Here is a 21,746-nt window from a genome sequence, read left to right as displayed (position 1 = left end):
CACTTGTCTGCCTGAGGTTAAATGGCTGCATTTACACAGGCAGCCCAATTATGTGAATTAGGCTGCCTGTGTGAAAGTAGCCAACGAGACATACCTCCCAAACTATTTTACACAGCAGACATTCCAGAACACATGTTTCAGGTTTCAAAATCCACATTGTTTGTTCTCTTCACTCTGTACCTGTCCACATAGCAACCCCAATTACATTTTTCGTTCTCTTGAAGAGAATGTTCTAACAACCTGTCTGAACATCATTCAAGGCAAGGTACCTCATGCCCTTATCCAACCTGATGACTTGAGAGAGAGCGAGAGGGAGACTAACAGGTACCCTGCCTCTTTAAGATAATTAGCTAGGCAATCAATTAGTCATTGTACAACTGTGTTTTCCTAAATTGAACTACCCTTCCGCTCCACACACTCTGTCAATGAGGCCAGTTGCCATGGACTTCTAATCAAAACAACGTTTATGAAATGACCATCATGTGAAATGATAACGAAACATGCTATCAGCCCTGGTTAAAAATCAATGCAAACATGAAATGTGGAGATATTCGCAGGTAAGAAACAAACTATTGTCTCTATATAGTTGATGGTCAAAAACGTTTTTATCTTAATAGTTGTAGGCCTATTATTTCCTTATATATTAATTGCCAGAAATACAGGTACGATGCACACAGAAAGCCAGAAGCATGGCTCATCTCTCCAGTGTTGATGATTTGCCAACAAGAAAACAAAAGAGAGGCGGCAGAGTTGGGGGCTCGGTCACTTTTAATGAAGAGATAAGTTAAGCGGAAAGATATTGGACCTGACAGATCTGTAATCAACAGACTACTTATACAGTACCGTATTAGAACATTACACAATGGAGAAGAGGAGAGCAGGGAAAGAGAAGAAAGGGAACCAGCCGCCCTTCTTTCTCTCTTTCCTTTGCTCTCCATAGTTCAGCTGTTAAAGCACCAACCAGTACAATCAACAATCACTGAGTGACTGTTCAGTGCCAGTCTCTTCAACTCCAAGCTCCCCATCAACACAGTTTCCCTGTATGGAATGCTCTTGTCATCACTCAGAGAGAAACTGTACAACCATCATGGCTCCAAAGATGAATCTGGGCTGATCTGTCAAACTGCGGTTAAGGAGAAGCTCACCAATCGAACGCAGTAAGTTACTGTACTTTATATTTGTGTTTTCTAGCCTGGTAATATAGTCTGTTTTTGCTTTAGCCAACTCCTTTCTGTGTTCATTCATTGCCATGAAGAGTTGGCTACAGAACCCTTAAAGTCTAGGTCCAGCCTATGTGTTGTCTACACCTTTTTGAGGAAGGGACGGGTTGAGATGCATGTGAAATACTATAGTGAATCAGATTGGGATGACCAATAGTGTCATTCATGTTCATGCATTATTTACGTCAACACAAGTGACAACCAAAATGTAACCATAAGTTGTTAAAGCACCAACCAGTACAATCAATCATCACTGAGATTTTGTCTTCTAAATATTTGATTGTGTTTATTTTTGGCACCACTTATGTTAATGACTCAAAGATGGAGGCGTGGTCAAATGATTATATGGGTAAAAATGGCTATTATTATAGGTAGGCCAAGTCATGCTATGCCTCCTTTCTCTATTTCTCCGTAAAGCTGGTAAAAGAAACTCCATTTATAACGGGGCATGTTGTGCCAACACAAACGTTGTCTGGCATCTTCTTGTTGACACAACAGATATTTTCTCTCTTTTGTACTTTTTGTATTTACTTCCTCTGTCTTAGCAAGAAAAGGCTGGGCTGTTCTCAGATCTGTTTGTACTGTCTTGCCAAATCATATGGCATCTCAACACAGTTTCCCTGTATGGAATGTTATTTTCATCACTGAGAGAAACTGTACAACCACCATGGCTCCAAAGATGAATCTGGGCTGATCTGTCAAACTGCGGTTAAGGAGAAGCTCACCAATCAAATGCAGTAAATTACTGTCCTTTATATTTGTTTCCTAGCCTGGTAATATGGTATGTTTGTTCTTCAGTCAACTCCTCTGTGTGTTCATTGCCATGAAGAGTTGGCTACAGAACATACAGTCTAGGACCAGGCTACAGTGGGGAAAAAAAGTATTTAGTCAGCCACCAATTGTGCAAGTTCTCCCACTTAAAAAGATGAGAGAGGCCTGTAATTTTCATCATAGGTACACGTCAACTATGACAGACAAATTGAGAAAAACAATCCAGAAAATCACATTGTAGGATTTTTTATGAATTTATTTGCAAATTATGGTGGAAAATAAGTATTTGGTCACCTACAAACAAGCAAGATTTCTGGCTCTCACAGACCTGTAACTTCTTCTTTAAGAGGCTCCTCTGTCCTCCACTTGTTACCTGTATTAATGGCACCTGTTTGAACTTGTTATCAGTATAAAAGACACCTGTCCACAACCTCAAACAGTCACACTCCAAACTCCACTATGGCCAAGACCAAAGAGCTGTGAAAGGACACCAGAAACAAAATTGTAGACCTGCACCAGGCTGGGAAGACTGAACCTGCAATAGGTAAGCAGCTTGGTTTGAAGAAATCAACTGTGGGAGCAATTATTAGGAAATGGAAGACATACAAGACCACTGATAATCTCCCTCGATCTGGGGTCAAAATTATCACAAATCCCAGAACCACACAGGGGACCTAGTGAATGACCTGCAGAGAGCTGGGACCAAAGTAACAAAGCCTACCATCAGTAACACACTACGCCGCCAGGGACTCAAATCCTGCAGTGCCAGACGTGTGCCCCTGCTTAAGCCAGTACATGTCCAGGCCCGTCTGAAGTTTGCTAGAGTGCATTTGGATGATCCAGAAGAGGATTGGGAGAATGTCATATGGTCAGATGAAACCAAAATAGAACTTTTTGGTAAAAACTCAACTCGTTGTGTTTTGAGGACAAAGAATGCTGAGTTGCATCCAAAGAACACCATACCTACTGTGAAGCATGGGGGTGGAAACATCATACTTTGGGGCTGTTTTTCTGCAAAGGGACCAGGACGACTGATCCGTGTAAAGGAAAGAATGAATGGGGCCATGTATCGTGAGATTTTGAGTGAAAACCTCCTTCCATCAGCAAGGGCATTGAAGATGAAAGGTGGCTGGGTCTTTCAGCATGACAATGATCCCAAACAAACCGCCCGGGCAACGAAGGAGTGGCTTCGTAAGAAGCATTTCAAGGTCCTGGAGTGGCCTAGCCAGTCTCCAGATCTCAACCCCATAGAAAATCTTTGGAGGGAGTTGAAAGTCTGTGTTGCCCAGCGACAGCCCCAAAACATCACTGCTCTAGAGGAGATCTGCATGGAGGAATGGGCCAAAATACCAGCAACAGTGTGTGAAAACCTTGTGAAGACTTACAGAAAACATTTGACCTGTGTCATTGCCAACAAAGGGTATATAACAAAGTATTGAGAAACTTTTGTTATTGACCAAATACTTATTTTCCACCATAATTTGCAAATAAATTCATTAAAAATCCTACAATGTGATTTTCTGGATTTTCTTTTCTCATTTTGTCTGTCATAGTTGACGTGTACCTATGATGAAAATTACAGGCCTCTCTCATCTTTTTAAGTGGGAGAACTTGCACAATTGGTGGCTGACTAAATACTTTTTTTCCCCACTGTATGTGTTGTCTACTCCTTTTGGGTGAAGGGACGGGTTGAGATGCATGTAAAAGACTATAGAGAATCAGATTGGTATGTTCATACAGTACACTATTGTGGACCATTATTTAGATCAACTTAAGTGACAACGAAACTGTAACCATAATATTTTGTCACTTATGTTAATGCCTCAAAGATGTAGAGGTGTGGAGTCAACAAAGGATTATATGGGTTAAGCGCAAACAAAGCCTGTCGGTCCTGGAAAGAGCAGTGATTACGTAGACAGACGGTGGCTTCATGATTGACTTGGTCATGGTTTCATAGATTGACTGGAGGAATTGTTGAAAATTATTTTAGGTATTTTTCCTGTTCTTAAAAGTAGACAACATTCCCTTTTCATGGAATTGGTTCAGAAAATGGATGTCATTGTGCTTCTATGAACCAATTAATATGTTAGGGTAATGTACAGGAATTCAATGTTCCAAAATATTTGCTATCTAGCCCTCTAAATGTCATTAAGAAATTCCCATAAAGTACTGTACTGTTGAATTACTCTTTTGTCTTTTTTATTTAACCTCTTCCTTGCAATATAAGATTACTGAATTTCCTAGAAAATTGGCAATAAAGTAACATAAAAAAGGATGACTTTCATTCTGTTCTGTAGACCTATCATTCAATCATTGTCACTTCTCCTACATGGTTGTACATGGTTGTACTCTAGTGTGGTTGTAAGGGCTCTCTCTACTCTCCCCTTGTCAGGTGAGAACCTTGAGGACTCTACTACCTGTGGATGAAGATGCGGTCTACACTATCTCTCTGTGGAGGAGAAGGGGACGGCAGGGGCCTGAGGGCCCGGGTAGGCAGGATGAAGAGACTGCTGTGCCTTCGACACACCCACCGTGTGGACGTCCTGACAGACATGGAGCCGGGGGTTTGGCTGAGGCACTTCCAGCTGCTGGACACGGAGGTCACTGAGGTGAGTTGGTGGAAAGGTGATGTTTGCCCTTTCGTTATAGCTAAGGGCCAAAGAGAGTAGAGTTGGTGGTGGCATGGTGTTTCCCCTTTCAAGTGGGTGACTGGGTTGCCTGAGTGTCAATGCGTAGAGGATTAAAGGTCTGTCTGACTCAGTATTGTGTAAAGTACCTATCAAATGGTAATGTATCATTTAGGAGGGTAGATTTGGAGGCATGGCGTTTCCCCTTCCAGTTGGGTAAAAGAGTTGCTTGAGTCTCAATGTGTAGAGGCCGAATGGTTTTGACTGACTGACACCCTATTTAGTTATTGTGCATACACATTTGAGCAGTCATTTAGCTTGGTAGCTCCATTGCAACCACATAAATGTGAGGTATTGGACCTACAGGGACTTGGCAAGTGAAACCAGTGAGTGGGAGCTTCCTGAATACGACATGAAAACACTTTTCTTGAGTCAGAATATCCAGTTGAACTCAAACTGGTGTGGGATTTTTGTTTTGTTTTGCCTTACTTTTGGATCTTCCTCTTACCAGGATTGATTTACAAGAGCCTGACGTCTCCAGTGACGTCAGTTGCAGAGCTAGGGTTGAGATTTATAGGGGCCAACTTTACTGTCTAGGTTAGGTTACTGCGTAAATGGTAAGAGGGAGTGGTCAAGCTGTATAACAGCTGTCATGTACCTCAGTGTGAGGTGGTTTTATGTCAGAGCAGTGGTTGTTCTCATGTAGGCTGCTGCTTTTGTTTCCTTTGTTTTCAGCAACACAGTAGCTATTTTTGACACTGAGGAGGAAGGAAGTCCACCAGGAAGTGTGTCTATCTGTCATTTCTGAAGCGTGCTTGTTTTAATGTGTCTCTTCTGATAAGCGCTATCATTTGGACATGTCCACAGTTTTCATGAGAACATAAATATTGTTCCAAAAATACAGTTTACTCATGTTAAAGAGAATACAAAATTGAGATGAATTTGGTTTGATGTTATCAAGTCGGACAATTGTTGTGCGTTGTTGTGAATTCAGTCTGTGTGTGTCTCATTAACGTTAATTATTCACCCTGCCCCCTCGGCTACCCTCTCTCATTCTCTTTGTCGTGCCTCTCTGGACTGACAGTGTGGCATTGGATGGCCATGGTTCAGATATTCAGAGGAGAGAGAGAGAGAGGGAAAATAAACTCATTAAGCAACAGTTACCCATTCTCCCCTTTTGAAACCCACTGTTTGCTAATGAGGGGAGTTTAGAATGGAAACCGCCATTGATCAAAAGCCATCTGCTGAGCTAGTGGTGGTTGACACTTTATCATTGGGCGATCGCGGCGCTTTATCATTGGGCCAATTTAGGGATAAAAGTAGATTAGACTACAGTGACAACTTTTTCATCAGATTTTAGTGCACTTGTCCGCCCTGAGACTGAAAGGTTGGGAGTTTGATCCCTGGCCGAGTCATACCAAAGACTGTAAAAATGGGACCCGATGCATCTCGCTTGGCACTCAGAATTAAGGAGATATGTTGGAGGTAAGGTCCTGCGATAGACTAGTGTCCTGTCCAGGGGGTGTACTTGTATGTTAAGCTGCCTCACGCTACAGAAACAGGAGATAGGATCCTGCTATATGAGCCGTTCTGGCTCGCACAAGCCAAGGCTCATGCAAGGCTATGAGAACATTGGGACTAAAGAGCTAATGTTCAGCTCAACAAAAACCCTACATGTTTCTCTTCACCAAATGATAAATATGGTCTGCTTCTACGTCATTTTGGAACTGTCAGTCAGTAGGAAAGGACAGCAACAGGTGACACTGGCTTGGAACACTCAATAGGAACAGAGCAGACTTGTTTTTCTGTGGCATTTCCAACCACGCCATACCCCTTACAGACACCATGGGTTGAGAGGAGTCCTGAGAACTGTCCCGACTGGATTTCAGATTAGTGGCAGTAAGAAGGTATGACGGAGATGCCAGCTGCAGTCACCTGAGAAGCACATTACAGGCCTATTGTTCTTGCCTGAAGCATTTTCTCAGACTTGTGATAGTGTAAAACTGTTGAATATTCCCAAAACACTGATGGCAAAAAGATCATAGTGCCTCCAGTGTTTGAGAGTAGAAAGTGAATTAATGCATTTAAGAAAATATTTCCAATGTTCCTGTTATGGCTATAGGCTATAGTATGCCTACCGTAATCAGACAGCATATATACCTACTAAGATGGTGCACATTTTTTTATTTTTATTTTTTAAATTATTGTCATTTGCCTAAATAGTCAGAAAAAAACATTACAAGTGTGAAAGTTGTGAATGACATGGCTGTCACTGTCAGTTTGTGACACTGCTGTCACCAAATCTGTGTTGACGTAAAAGCGCGTGGTATCGAGACTACCGCCCCACCCTCACCTGCTAGTACAGCGTCTGCTCTCGCGCTCAGGTGCTGTCACTGCGACTCGCACAGAATCCAGCTGTCGCACATCGAAACTCGCACAGACAAACTGTGTCGTGGCTAGGCTATCGAGTTTTGAAGCCTGCTAAGAAGTATATTAATCTATTTTTTTTTAATGTCGTTTGAGTTGATAAAGTATATAAAATGAACTCGACATTATACGCAATTCATCAAGAATTGTTTGTTTGGTCGGATCAGCGACATCCCAGGTAATTTGCGGAACTAGGCTACTGGCTGTGTCATCCATTACTTATTTCGGTCACTCACGGATTACTTCATTGGAATATCAGTATCTACCAGCAGCAAAACAGAAGAAATGGCTCCCTAAACTACTAGAAACTTTACCTTCTTTCATCAACTAAAACGACTGGGAAATATGGGGAAATGGCGTTTGTCAATGGTATTAGTCTTACCTTTATTCATTGCTTACTGTACTTCTTTTGAAATGTCTGTCTATCAATTACACAGCCTTTTTATCCTGTGAGATTTTACTATTTAAAAAAACAATAGCCTACAATAATTTTAAACCTTCATAACTTGACTTATCAAATAAATACTTAATTTAATAACAAAGCAAATAATCAAAACTATTATTATAGGGCCATATTGTGATATCACAACAGCTTTAACTCAATATTGTCTTCAAGATTTAATATTTCGATTTTTATGTCCTTTTGATTCTTTTGAAGGTCCATATGCATGCATGTGTATTTGTTTATGTGTATATGTACACACACCAGACAGGGACAGAACATTGAGCTAGCCTAATGGTCCAGTCCAGACCAGTGTACCATGGAGAATTATCAACAAAACTTGCATGTCTGGCATATGGAGGAGACCGACACAGACATGGAGGGGGCAGTAAATAGTGGCTCCTGTTCCCGTTCCCTCAGCAGCCAGCCTGTCTCCATTAGGTGTTGTATAATGACAACAAAACACTCATTTAGAGCCTATCGATGTTCTTTACGACAGGCTATGGATATCGACAGGCTTTTAGTGGCTGTGAATAGCATCAACCAGAGCCATATAGATAGATAGACGGAGAGAGAGTTTGGACATTGCCGTCTATATGACTCTCAGATCCAATATGTCTGATAGTGTGGAAACTTCCTTGTTTCCTCATTCTCTGTATATGGCTTAGTTCTCCATTGTGTGTTAGTGGGATACTAGCTAGAATTTTCACCCTAGAAGTTATTATTTTGGCATTCATGGGCTCTCTCTAGGGACTGAGAACTGCTAGATGTTACTGAAAAGTGTTACTCCAATTCTGTTAGCGACGTGAACAGAACACAGACATACTTAGAGGTTCTGTAGCACTCTCTAATGCATGGGTAGGTAGGCCGCATGGATACAGTGAGTTCTGCTTTGCCTAAAAGCTACAGGTCTTGGTAGGGTCTTCTGGCTACCCACCCAGTCGGGTCAAAGTCTAGGGGCTACAGAGCTGGTAGCGCCACTCTCTGCCCTCTCTGAAACTGGATTCTCTGGTTACATGGTCAGGGTATCACCTCTGTCTAGTCTATGGGATTATGGGCTATTTGGGCGCCTTCTGTATGTCAGGAAGTGTCTGATTGTGTCTCAAATGGCACCCTATTCACTATATAGTGCACTACTTTTGACCAGAGCCCATAGGGAATAGGCTGCCATTTGGGACGTACCCTCTGTAAGAAACGGTGTTTGGTTGGGTTTCACCCCATACAATGGCCTCTACTCTGAGAGAAAAAAAAGGAAACGCCATAGTGTTTTTATTTAATTGTATTTATTTGACCATTTAATAACACAATTCAACAACACATGGATGCAATGCATTTAAAAACGTTGAGGATGACTTAAACGTATTTCCATTGTGGTCCTCTTTGATGGAGATTGAATATTATCTCTACTCGGCTCCGGATGATGGAAAGGGAGTTGATGCAGTTTGGGCTGGAAAGGCAGTATAGCTTGAGTGGAGGGAGCATCGATGTTGCACATGTCTTGCTAAAAACTTGTCACATTTTTGACATAGAGCCTTATCCATTTTTAAATCTATAATTGCTAATTAATGTGCTCGTATACCGGTCAGATGGGATATAATCATATAGGAAATTCCACTGTTACCAAAAACATGTCTAGCTGAAAACATGCCACACGTTGACATTTAGGTCCCTATACGTTGTGAAATGTGTATTATCTATTTAATGACATCACATACCTGTTGCTGTACAGGCATGCAGTCTAATAGCAGGTGCCTCTGCAGCATTTACATTTGCATAGATCAATGTCTAGCTAAGGATGTGCCATACGTTTGACATTTCGGTCCCTTAACATTGTGAGATGTGCAATTAATGTTTTAAAAAGCTCTCATACCAGCTAGACAGACTAATAGATGCCTCTGCAGTGCCATCATAGATATAATTCTCAGTTCAAGGTTGTTTGAAAGCAGCATCTGTGGAATGATGCTATTGACGTAGCTGTGCTTAAACTGCTCATTGCTTGAATGCTTTGAATGTGATGATCTCTACATTTGGCTTGTGGTGTTTGTCACAAAGCATGAGGAAAATGTAGGCCACTTCACTGCAGTTAAAGTTAAATGTCAATGTGAATTTAGTAGGACGGGCAAACCCATTTTGATTAATTGTGTGTGTGATGGCACTTTTGGCTAACGTCAACAAAACCCTTGATGTGCAATCACTTGTCTATTCTATTGAAGCCTCACCTCCACTCTCTTTGTCTCTCACCAGGATCCAGTGCAGGAGTGGGGGGAGGAGGTGGAAGAGGGGGCCGTGTTCGGCATAACCCTGTGTAGGGAGCCTGTGCTCCCCAGCCCCTCCACCCAGGACCCCTCAGACCCTCTCGCAGAGTCCCCGTCGACTCCATCGGTCTTCAACTTCATCCAGTACCACACAGTGAAGGTAAAAGCACTTTGAGAGAAAGCGTGATCAGAGAGAGAGATGGAGAGGGAGAGACTGGGGATAGATAAAGGACGAGACAATGAGAGAGGTGGAGAAAGGGAAGGATAGAGGGAGACAAGCACTTTGCGACAACTGCTAATGTAAAAAGTTCATTATGAACAAAGTTGATTGTATTTGATTGAAGGTGCGTCGGTTGAAGGCGGGGACCCTGGAGCGCCTGGTAACCCACCTGCTGGACTCAAAACACCAGGAAGCTGACTACGTCAGAGTGTTTCTGTCCACCTACAGAGCCTTCACCACCACCAACACACTCATAGAACTGCTCTTCCAGAGGTGAGACACAGAATATTATTATATGGTGGTTGCTGTGTTTTGTTATTCAGAGAAACATGCATTTAACAGAAATGTAATTAATTATGTGGCACAGTGCTGTTGGTCTTCCAGAGGTGAGATGGTTACAGAGACGATGTTACTTCTGAATGTTTTGTTAAATGGTAATTTAGCAGACACTTACTGTCAAGATAGGTTGGCTAGACGGATTAAGTGTTAAGTAGAAAACTTTAAATCTATGTGTTTTTGTAAATGGGAAAAGTCATTGAAAACAGTTATGACTGAAGACATCTTGTAAAGTAAACCCTTGAGTCTTGCCTGGAGTCCTTGGACTAGATGGGAACCATACAACATGACCTGAAATCTTATCAGACTAATAACCCCTGACTAACCTCTGAGGCTGCCCTTGGTTACACCTCTTTCAACAATATTTGGAAGGCATTTGACGTGATGCAGGAATTCTAATGTTCTAAGTCTGTCCTAGTTTGTATAATTCAGTGTCACCCCATACATATTTGTGTGACGTCGTGGGAGGCGACAGTCCCTCAGTTATGTGTTTGCCTAACCGGTTCCTAATTACCTACCACATGACAGATCCAACAAGAATGTTTACAGACTCCTTTTTAAAAAAGCTGCCTCATAGGTTTTTAAGTATAGTATTTTCTGCAATAAAGTTGCTAAATTATGTTAACTTTCCAAAAATTCGGAGGTTTCCAGATATCATAGTTGGAGGATTCCTGGATCTTCTGCTTATTCCCTCAGGAAATCCAGGAATTCTCCAACCGGGATTTTTGGAAATCCTGGAAACCTTATTCTGCAATAACATTGTATTTAACTTTTCTGTGCTATCGACTAGTAAGACCCTTTACCAGTTCAGTAGTTAGCTTTTTACTGGAGTTTAATGCAATCTGCTCTGACCCATTACATTTAGAACCCTAGAGATAATGATGTATTGGTTGTTAAACAGTCACCCTCATTTCTGCAGCGCTGGTAGCAATAGTCTTCCTTTAGGCTGAAACTGACGTCACCATGAGCTAGCTCCAGGGTGCATAGATTGTAATTGACAGCAATGGGCTTTCCACTGAAGGTCAGATCTCTGTAGTTTATATGTCAGTAAAGGGCTACTCTTGCTTGTCAGACTCATGGTGTGGGAGGAGAGTAGCAGAGGGCTAACTATTTCTGTGACATCGACAATGTTGGTCAAACATTGCATTGTACCACTAAATCCCTTGTAGGAGCAGTAACCAGTGAGCAAATATTAGTTTATTTTCTAACTACTGCATATCTCTATTTCCATAGGGATGATATGATTGCCAACCTGGACAACACTGTCTGCCCAAGGAGGTATGAGTAACTTCACTCTCTCTACTCCTTCTACAATGTCTTCTCACCATAAAATACAAGTGTACTTTTAATTCATAAAAAAAACACCCTTGATATGAATCATCACCCCCCCCCCCCCCCCCAGCACCATTGTGCCCCTGATCAGAACCTGGCTAGAGGAACACAGGGAGGACTTCAGGGAACCCCCTCGGCACCCCTCCCTGAGGCTGCTCTGTTTCCACCTCCGCCACCGCCTCGCCTTCCGTCGCCTCGCACACACAGCTGAGACACTGCTCAAGAAGCTCCAGGAAGAAGGTTGGTAGCGTTCAGTAAGGCACACCGTAGAGACATGTTTTTCAACAGAAAACAAACTGTGTTTTTATTGGACAAATGTAGGTAGTACATCACTGTTTCAAGATTTTATCCTTGCCCCTTTTTCTCACAAGCAAAAAACGGCATCCTATCTCACCAGTAGAAGTCTTACAAGTTGTGATTTTGCTAGGATGGTGGTACGGTAGTTAGTAACTCTTTTATTTTCTTCCTAGATCGCACTAGTCTGGATCAGTCTGCACCAATAGATAATAGTGATTGTCAGCAGAAAGAGGAGGGGTCAGGAGAGGAAGTACCGAAGGAGGAGGAGACTGGAGACTTTATGGACTTCCCTGTCATAGAAGTGGCAGAGCAGCTGACACGATTAGACGCTGTAAGTGTCAATCATCTTTATAACTCGACCCTTTCTGTTCAATCACTCTGCATGAATGACAAAGCTTACAAAGTTTATTTCCCTCCCTCCCTTCTTCCTATAGGAGCTCTTCATCAAGGTGGTCCCGTTCCAGTGCCTGGGCTGTGTCTGGTCTCAGCGGGACAAGAAGGAGAGCCGCAACGTGGCGCCCACTGTCCGCGCCACCATCGCCCAGTTCAACGCCGTCACCAACCGGGTCATCACCTCCCTGCTGTGTCCCTCGTCAACGTCTCCGAACTCGGTCTCCTCCTCAACCCCGAGTCTATCCACGGCCCCTAGCTCCCCTCTCCTCCCCCACACCAGCCCCACCCTCAGGGCCAGGGTGATAGAGAGGTGGATTGCCATAGCACAGGTCAGCAAAGCCAGATAGAACATGTTAGAGACATGTTTAGCTATAAAATAAATAAATATATATTTATCAATGTTATTGTGCATTGAAAATCAGGAAAAGTGGCTAAATGTGACATTGTGTTTGGTCGTGTCCTTTGTAGGAGTGCAGAACGCTGAAGAACTTCTCCTCTCTGAGAGCCATCCTGTCAGCCCTGCAGTCCAACGCTGTGTACCGCCTCAAGAAGACCTGGGCTGCCGTCAACAGGTGAGATATGCAGAGGCGCAGCAGGTTTACACTTTGTCAGCCAGTGATTCTGAGGGTAAGTTTCTCAGACCCAGATTTACTCTACTTCTGGACTGAAAATCACTCAGATATTCTCCTTTGAGCGGAAAACAACCCTGAATATGGTGGCTGAGATGCATACTGCACATTTTTGAAAACTGACAATTTATTTTATTTTAGGGATTGTATGGCCTGTTTCGACCAGCTGTGTGAGACGTTCCCAGATGAGAACTGTGTTATGACCAGCAGAGAGATCCTGGTGGAGGTAAGAACCACAGAATATAACCATAGAACCACAGAATGGAACAATAACCATAGAGTTCTAATTCTACCACTTAAAAAGGCTTTTTCCACCTGAGTAGTAACCTTTACTGTACCTCCATCTTTGTTCCGTGAGCTGTTATTCATTTTTTACATTACATTTTTAGTCATTTAGCAGACTATCCAGAACGACTTACAAGAGGAACTAGGGTTAAGTGCCTTGCTCAAGGGCACATGGACAGATCTTTTACCTAGTCAGCTCAGGGATTCGAACCAGCTACCTTTCGGTTACTGGCCCAATGCTCTTAACCACTAGGCTACCTGCCGCCAACTAAAAGACTGATATGGGTGTTAATACAGTATAATGATAGGGCTGTTATCATATCTGAAGTGTACACTTCAGCACAAAAGAGCCATTGTACTGTATATGGCTAGCAGATGGCCACACAATCAAATAGGGTCAGTCATATCCGATAGCACTGTCTATCTATTTTCACTTTTACTTGTTGGCTTTGTTGACGGCCCACATCTAAAGGTGGCGGATTCAATATGACTGCCAGTTTCGGGCTGGGCACATTATGAGTCACACTGCTTTGACTGAACCCACACACACCTCTGGGTAAAATCAGCAACATCTATTACCAGGCGGAGGTGACTTGGTGTGTGTTGAGCAGAGGACGCTGGTGAGGATGGCTCATAATAATGGATGGAATGGAGTGAATGGAATGGGATACATGGGAAAACCAGGTGTTTGATACAATTCCATTTAGTTTCAGCCATTACTATGAGCCCGTCCTCCCCGTTTTAAAGTGCCACCACTGGCTGAATCTAAAGAAGGGTGTGTGCTTGTGTTTATAGGTGATTCATTGGTCAATCTCAGCCTTATCATGACAGGGGGACACCCAATCAGACACCACACCCAATAATAACAAGAACTAAGTAGTTATTCATTAATTAATTAATAAACTATGTACTGCACTCACTGTACAATAAGTATTATTTAACAGCTATTTGGCTTGCTATGATTGCCCTACCCATCTCATATCAAACTCCATGTACTTGTTTAAGCCAAAACAAGTAGAATGAGGTAGCATGACTGTGAATAATACACACTATTCCAAAGCAGTCTCACATGTAAGAACCTTTTAGAAGCTTTTATTGATTCTTGGCTAATGGCTGGCAATTGAATGATTTGCTCTGCCCCTTTTGTACCAAGCCTAATGTGACTGTTGTTTTTGCTGTTCTCTAGGATGGCAGCCAGCCAGATGACAACGCCACCCCCAAGTCACCCCGGCTGTGCCCCATGTCTAAACAGATGGTAAGACTACTTCCTGTCTGTGCTGTAGGTGTTCTAACATGATCTGTACTGTACTAAAATGATATAACTTCTGTCTATGAGCACCTTCAGTATATTGGGTGAACAGCTAGCATGCTGGTAATATTCAGTTACTGCCCACAACAATCGTGCGAATCCATTGAAAAATCAGCCGACCATTATGTGGCTTCCTTATTCTTTGACTTTGGACCACAGAGCACGATAGACGCGGAAAAAGACTAAAATAATACTGTTAGCTCAGCAAACAAGTCTCTTCCTAATGCTTTAGAGAGGAAAGAGGAAGTGAGGTAGGAATACCCTTTAATGGTCCTGACCCGTCCTAGTTTCAACTTCTCCGTAACAAGTCACATGCAGCCTGAGGCTGCGATACTGGGTGCGTCCCGAATGGCACCCTATTTTCTATATAGTGCACTACTTTCTGGTCAAAATTAGTGCTGTATTTAGGGAATAGGGTGCCATTTGGGTCAGACAGTGATCGACCACAGCTGAGATTTCCTAATATAGATCTCTCTCCGTTCCAACCTTCCTCCTTTTTAATTTCCATCCTCTCGTGAAGTGGAAACTCTTAGTCAGCTCAAATCACAACAGTTGCCTTTTGCACACTTTAATGACACTTGAATTTACGTTGTACAAAGTTGACTTAACTTAGACCCTTTTAGTCATCGTGGATCATCATAGTTCAGCATTGTGTCAATGTTGTATAAAGGTTAGGTGATGATTATTCTGTCTATGCTTTGTGTATGAACATGATCGCCGTGAACTGTTATATGACCACTATCCCGTTGTCCCTCACACAATATAAACTGTTTACATTGTTTAGAACATATGTGTTCCAATGGCTCCATATTTAGTGCACTACTTTTGACCAAGGGTCTGGTAAATTAGTGCACTAGGCAGGAATAGGGTGCCATTTGGGACGCATATAAAATAATCTAGCATAGGCTGCTCTATGACGTAGTGTCTTACAGTCTTATTGTCCCTCAAACAGAGCCCTACCAGTGGTGTCGTCCCCTACCTGGGCACCTACCTGACAGTCCTCACCATGCTGGATACTGCACTCACAGACACAGTAGAGGTGAGATCAAAATACTAATATCTAACCCAATTTAATCAGTATGAGTGTGGCTTTGTGATGTGGCCTTCCTAGACTTTTTGGTGGTCAGAACATCACACAACTTTTCACTCATATTTATATGAGCCACTTTCCTTGTCTATTATTTGTCTGCATTTACAATGATCTGATACATGTGCGATCATTTCAACCCTATTTGTATCCCAATTCACAGGGTGGCCTCATCAACTTTGAGAAACGTAGACGGGTAAGTGTCACCCCCTAGTGGTTTTTAAAATAAATGCAACCGATCTCAGTAACCATACAGTACTGTGTGAGTTGGCTGTATCATGACATTCTCTCCCTCCCTCCCTCAGGAGTTTGAGATCCTGTCTCAGATTGGCCAGCTGCAGGCGTTCTGCTCCTGCTACAGCCTCCCAGTAGACCAGACCATCTCAGCCTGGCTGCAGAACCACACCATGCTCAATGACCAGGAGAGTTATGAGCTGTCCCGTGCTCTGGAGCATCCGGTCGACCCGTGTCCAAACTCCCCCTCTTCCTGGAGCCACCGCCTGCTCGCCAAGAAGCTCGCCTCGTAAGTCTGACCTTCCTATGGCTGAAATGTCAAGAATCCTTTCTAACATCGTGTATTATTTACCCTGTGCCACTCACTCTCTAACCATATACAAAACTTCACTGTGTTGTAGCTACATTTTACATTTTAGTCATTTAGCAGACGCTCTTATCCAGAGCGACTTACATGAGCAATTAGGGTTAAGTGCCTTGCTTAAGGGCACATCGACAGATTTTTCACCTAGTCGGCTCAGGGATTAGAACCAGCGACCTTTCGGTTACTGGCACAACGCTCTTAACCACTAAGCTACCTGCCGCCCCAGCTAGTCTGGGTACCGGTCTTTTCTAGCTAACATTCCGCTCCTGTCATCTCTCTTTGTCTTCAGCCAATGACAGGAGTGTATTTAGTATTTTAATGAGAAATAAAATAAATATATATATATTTGAATACAAAATATACTCCTGTCATTGGCCAAATACAAAGAGTGGCAAGGAGTGGAATGTTAATGAAAAAGACTGGTACCCAGGCTATAGTGTAGCAGTCTGTTTTAGGAATGTTCCTAATCTATTGAGGAAAAAGAAGTAGCAAGAGTGCTTCAGGTATTCCCAAACACCCACAGGTGCTCTTGGAGGGGAATAGTCATTGAAAAGGAAAAATTATAACCACAAATGGGTGTTAAGTGGTGTAAAAAATCATAGTCCAGGTACTCGTGTGGGTTTGAAAGTTAAAAAGCCTTTATTGTGTGGGCTAAATCATTATTAAAATACACAAGTGCGTATCGGCTAACGCCGTCATCAGGGCGTCCGTCTATACCTAAACCCTATTGAACATGTGAGTGTTTTGAGGTATTTGTGAGCACTTGAAGTAACTCTTTCCGTTTTCTTGTGTGTGTAGGCTGCTGTCGGTCACTGACGTCTCCAGCAGAAAGACCCATTCAGACCAGATCAGTGTGTCATCATCAGGCTCCAGTGGTTCTGAGATGGAGGATCTGTCCTCACCACAGCCCCTCAGAGACAAACTCAAGGTACATACCCTTGTTCAGTATTTATCTTGTCCTATACCATGTCCAGGGTTCAATCAGATCTGGGTTCAAACAGATCTGGGTTCAAGTATTATTTGTTCTCGTTCAAATATTTTTAGCATTTGATTGAGCCTGCCTGGAGAGCCGTTTGGGTAGGGTTTACACTTTGGGGAGTATTCTATTGGTTCCAATGTGCCAGGCAAGCTCAATAAAGCACAGCTAAAGTACTGTTTGAATCCAGGTCTGAAGTTACATGTTGACCTTGTTTATGTATATCAATTACGTTATTAGCCAGTTAGCGTGGAGCATTTATCTAATCTCTTTCTCCTCCTCTCCCAGTCTCTGTCAGGCTCGCTCCACAACGTGTCTGAAGAACTCTCCTCCAACAACTCCTCCCCCACTCCCTCCAACACCTCCTGCAGCTCCTCCCAGCCCGACCTCTCCTACTCCTCTATGGCCATGAGCCCTGACTGCTCTTCCTCCTCAGCCTCCTCCTGTTCCTCCTCCTCCTCTCCTCAGTGCTGTAAGCCTGTCTATAACAAGCAGGTAGCTGACTCCTGCATCGTGAGGGTCAGCGTGGAGTGTGGCAACAACGGGAACGTCTATAAGAGCATTCTGGTGAGTGAACTCTTAAGAACTATTCATCTGTGAGTTGACAAAGCAAATACTCCCTTAAAATGCACATATCTTTCCTCACTGGTTAGGGATGGTAGTTGATTTTCTAGACTGTAGTAATAATAATAACTGGGGTTTTATTTTTGCAGAATTTCCACCTTATAAGAGTGTACACTTCAAGCAGCTGATATGTCCAGTGTGTTCTACTAACCCTGTCTCTCTGTGCCTCTTGTTCAGCTGACCAGTCAGGACCACACTCCCCAGGTGATCCAGAGGGCCCTGGAGAAACACAACCTGGAGAACATGAGCTGTACAGACTTCGGCCTCACACAGCTGCTGGCCCAGGACAAAGGTGAGCTCAGTCAGAGTAGGAAAAAGCTTACTCTCCCTTGTCTCCTTTCTTCCTCTGCACTTTTAAACTGCATTTTGCATTGCTTTCACCTCTGTTGTTGATCAGTGCAGATAAAGGAGAGGAGACAAGGAGAAGCCACCATAGACTATTGAGATACACCCCAAATGTGTATGGCACTCAGTAATATCCCCATACAACCCATACTGATCTATATGTCCCCTCCATCTCCCACCAGAACTTCAGATCCCTGACAAGGCCAACGTGTTCTACGCCATGTCCACCTCAGCCAACTACGACTTTGTCCTCCGCCAGCGCTGGAGGAGCCACAGCAGATGCCTGGGCACTTCTTCTAGCCCCGGGCCCCAGGCCAGGGGACGCCACGCCAAGTAGACAGACCCACAGCGCCACCTCCTGGTCTGGAGGGAGAACTACTACTGCAACAAAAAAAAGGGGGGGGGGAAATGGAATTGTGCCCCACTGGAACCATGGTGTGTTCACTGTATGTGGACAGGAACTGAGCTAGCTGCCGATGGACAGTAGAAATGCACATTTAAGCCATTAATTGGCTATACAGCCTGAGAACTTGCATTGTGAACACATTATGAAGCTTCTGCACCAGAACGTGCTTGACTCGTCATTGGAAAGGAGATTCTTTTGATATTTAAGGTTGGGACTAGATGCATTCCAGGAGGTTCTATATTGAAGGATTGAAAGCCAAGAGCGACAAATATGCCAAGAGGTGCCGTTTTAATGGGACAAGTATGTGGAAGATGGAGTACTCAGAGATTGAAACTGAACAGGTGAATTAAAGCGATCCAAGCAGACATTCTGTGGCCTTATATCCACTTCGGTGCATTTAAGCCATATGGAAGACGTGAGAAATCAACCACCTATTCCAGATCAGCCATTTATTTTCAACACAAGACTAACACCAGCTAATGTCAACAAATATGCTATAGCACTTTAGAATGTTGACCAGTGTATCTAACCAACACTCCAACTGCACTGCATGTGTAAAGCCATCTTCTGACGATCCTTTTGCCAAGCTATTGTTATTCATTTAGCTCCAAACAGCAAAGACAGGTCTCACATAATGATGCGGTCCATATGGGCTGAGGGACGACCTTTCACATGGTCAACACCCCTGGGTACGCTGTTCTGACACTTCAGAAAGGGAGGAAGGATGGGTGCATTTCTTAAGTATTGGAACAGGGTGTGTTCTATAGGCTTTAGGTAGTGGTGAATGTGAGGATCGTTAACTGGAGAAACGGCATTCCCTAAGCAGATAAACGCTGCTTCAGGAAGATTGTGTGTATATATACACATACAGACCGAGACAGAAATGAATAACATATGATGATAGTGTTATTAGCAATATGTATATAGACCAGATCGTTTAAGTAATTATTGTCAATGGTAAGTATGAAAAATGTATGCACTCACTAACTGTAAGTCGCTCTGGATAAGAGCGTCTGCTAAATGACTAAAATGTCAAATGTAAACTGTGTAAGTTGCATTTCAGTGTTTCAGCTTTGAGCGAGGTGGTTATTATTATTATTATTATTATTATTATTATTATTATTATTATTATTATTTTTACAAATTTATAAAGTGATCTTATTTTTTAATCTGTTGTTTTTGTCATTTTTATGAGTGGGCTTTGTTCAATGGAAATTCTCTCCTAATATTGCATTTGTACATTTTTAGCATTAAATAGGTAGCTCATATTAGGAGTTTATATGAATCAGAGACCACGCCCCTGCAGTGCCCGGTAATGTACAATATGTTTTATGTCTTAACAATAATGGAAAGATGTCACTTTAATTCTCTATCAGACTGTTATTTTGAATGTCAAATGAAGGATATGCACAGTGTACAAAACATTAAGGACTCTTTCCATGACATGGACTGAACAGGTGAAAGCTATGATCCCTAATTGATGTCACTTGTTAAATCCACTTCAATCAGTGTCGATGAAGGGAAGGAGATGGGTTAAAGAAGGATTTTTAAGCCTTGAAACAATTGAGACATGGAATGTGTATGTGTGCCATTCAGAGGTTGAATGGTCAAGACAAAAGATTGAAGTGCCTTTGAACGGGGTATGGCAGTAGGTGCAAGGCGCACCGGTTTGTGTCAAGAACTGCAACGCTACTGGGTTTTTCACGCTCAACAGTTTCCTGTGTGTATCAAGAATGGTCCACCACCCAAAGGACGTCCAGCCAACTTGACATGACTGTGGGAAGCATTGGAGTCAACATGGGCCAGCATCCATGTGGAATGCTATCGACACCTTGTGAAGTCCATACCCCGACGAATTGAGGCTGTTCTGAGGGCAAAAGGTTGTGGTACAACTCAATATTAGTGTTCTTAATGTTTTGTCCACTGTGTGTTTTCTATACATATGACTACAGTCTTTCTGAAGAAATGCCTAAAAAGAGAGCAGAGGAGGGAGAGGGTTTCCCCCAAACAATGTCTTATAACAGCCACCCATGGTAAAAAAAAAAAAAAGCTGACTACACGAGAATGACGATTGAATGTGGATGTTGAAAGCTACAGAATGTGATGGTGTTATTTAAGGTGAATTCATTAGCAGGTGTGAGGGTAGTGGATGGTTGGTGAATGTGGGTATTGCTCATAGTGTTGTGAAATGTGGAACTGTTTACAAGTCAAATGGGGAGACAACAGAGCACAAGCATGAAAGGATATTTTGTACTGCCTAACATTTAGCTGAAACTCCTATCAGTGTTTTATTTGGAGAGCCATTAGTCGTGTGTGTGTGTGTACGTACGTTTTATTAGATTTGTGAGTACCAGAATAGTAAACCAACAAAACTTCAGAAGCGAGGACATTTGGCCGGTCTGATATTTTAGGGTTGGGTGTTAAGGTTTTGGGTTAGGGTTAGGCAAAATAGTATTTTGAATGGGAATCATTGTTGGTCCCAAAAAGTCTTCAGAAGTATAGTAAGACATAGTTGTGTTTAATTCAAGCGCTTGCCTTTTCAATGTCACTTTATTGTTTTAAACTATGTAATATTAATAAAGATTATTAATATACTCAACTCATGTTGACTTTGCATTATATATCTTACACACTATCACATAGTCCATGCAAAAAATATAGCTTTGGTGATAGTTGTGACAGGGTAATAACCTTAGTTTTGGTCAGTGTTTCCCCTTGGATCATAATTAGGGAGGGACCGGTTAAAAAGTAACAAAAAACCATCCCTTAGACCTGTGCAGGTGAGAATTTGTGTACCTGATGTTTGTAGAGACTGGTGTAGATGCTATGCTGTGTCTGAGAACCATTTTGAGAACCATGTTGTTTTTGAAGAAAGGTTTTGGGTGGGGTAAGGTAATTGTACTAATGTGTGTTTACTTTGATTATCAGTGTTTGTTTATTGAGTTTTGACAGACTATTGCATTATCATTTATTGCTTTATCAGTTAAAAATACATTACTGTCACTGCAGTAATGTATTTTTCTTTGAGGTTTATTCTGTTTTATAGGTGTTATATTGAACCCGTCCTCCATTGAAGTGATTGTCTTTCAGGTGATCTATTTGTATTTCAAAAATATTTACCGTTGACGTTTAAATGCAGTGGCTGACTTTGAGCGTTTAATAAATTA

The 21,746-nt window shown here is 42.4% G+C and overlaps 1 protein-coding gene across 1 annotated transcript; it reads left to right on the top strand.

Annotated features, from left to right (window-relative positions):
- Positions 1-4,414: 4,414 nt before the first annotated feature.
- Positions 4,415-18,738, top strand: LOC311126875 (ral guanine nucleotide dissociation stimulator-like 1; the record flags this gene model as incomplete). Its single annotated transcript, XM_084200851.1, has 17 exons — positions 4,415-4,600; positions 9,732-9,902; positions 10,087-10,235; positions 11,532-11,576; positions 11,701-11,870; positions 12,101-12,258; positions 12,362-12,649; positions 12,789-12,892; positions 13,091-13,175; positions 14,421-14,489; positions 15,496-15,582; positions 15,794-15,826; positions 15,936-16,153; positions 17,054-17,156; positions 17,493-17,771; positions 18,006-18,120; positions 18,356-18,738. 17 exons carry the CDS (start codon positions 4,415-4,417, stop codon positions 18,508-18,510), a joined length of 2,415 nt encoding a protein of 804 aa, XP_084056977.1. The 3' UTR covers positions 18,511-18,738.
- Between the last annotated feature and the right edge of the window lie 3,008 nt (positions 18,739-21,746).

The sequence above is a fragment of the Coregonus lavaretus genome (assembly GCF_964263955.1).
Source record: "Coregonus lavaretus genome assembly, contig: HAP1_SCAFFOLD_4725, whole genome shotgun sequence".
NCBI classification, from domain to species: domain Eukaryota; kingdom Metazoa; phylum Chordata; class Actinopteri; order Salmoniformes; family Salmonidae; genus Coregonus; species Coregonus lavaretus.
Note: the sequence above shows the minus strand (reverse complement) of the source record. Positions and strands in the feature narration are given on the sequence as shown.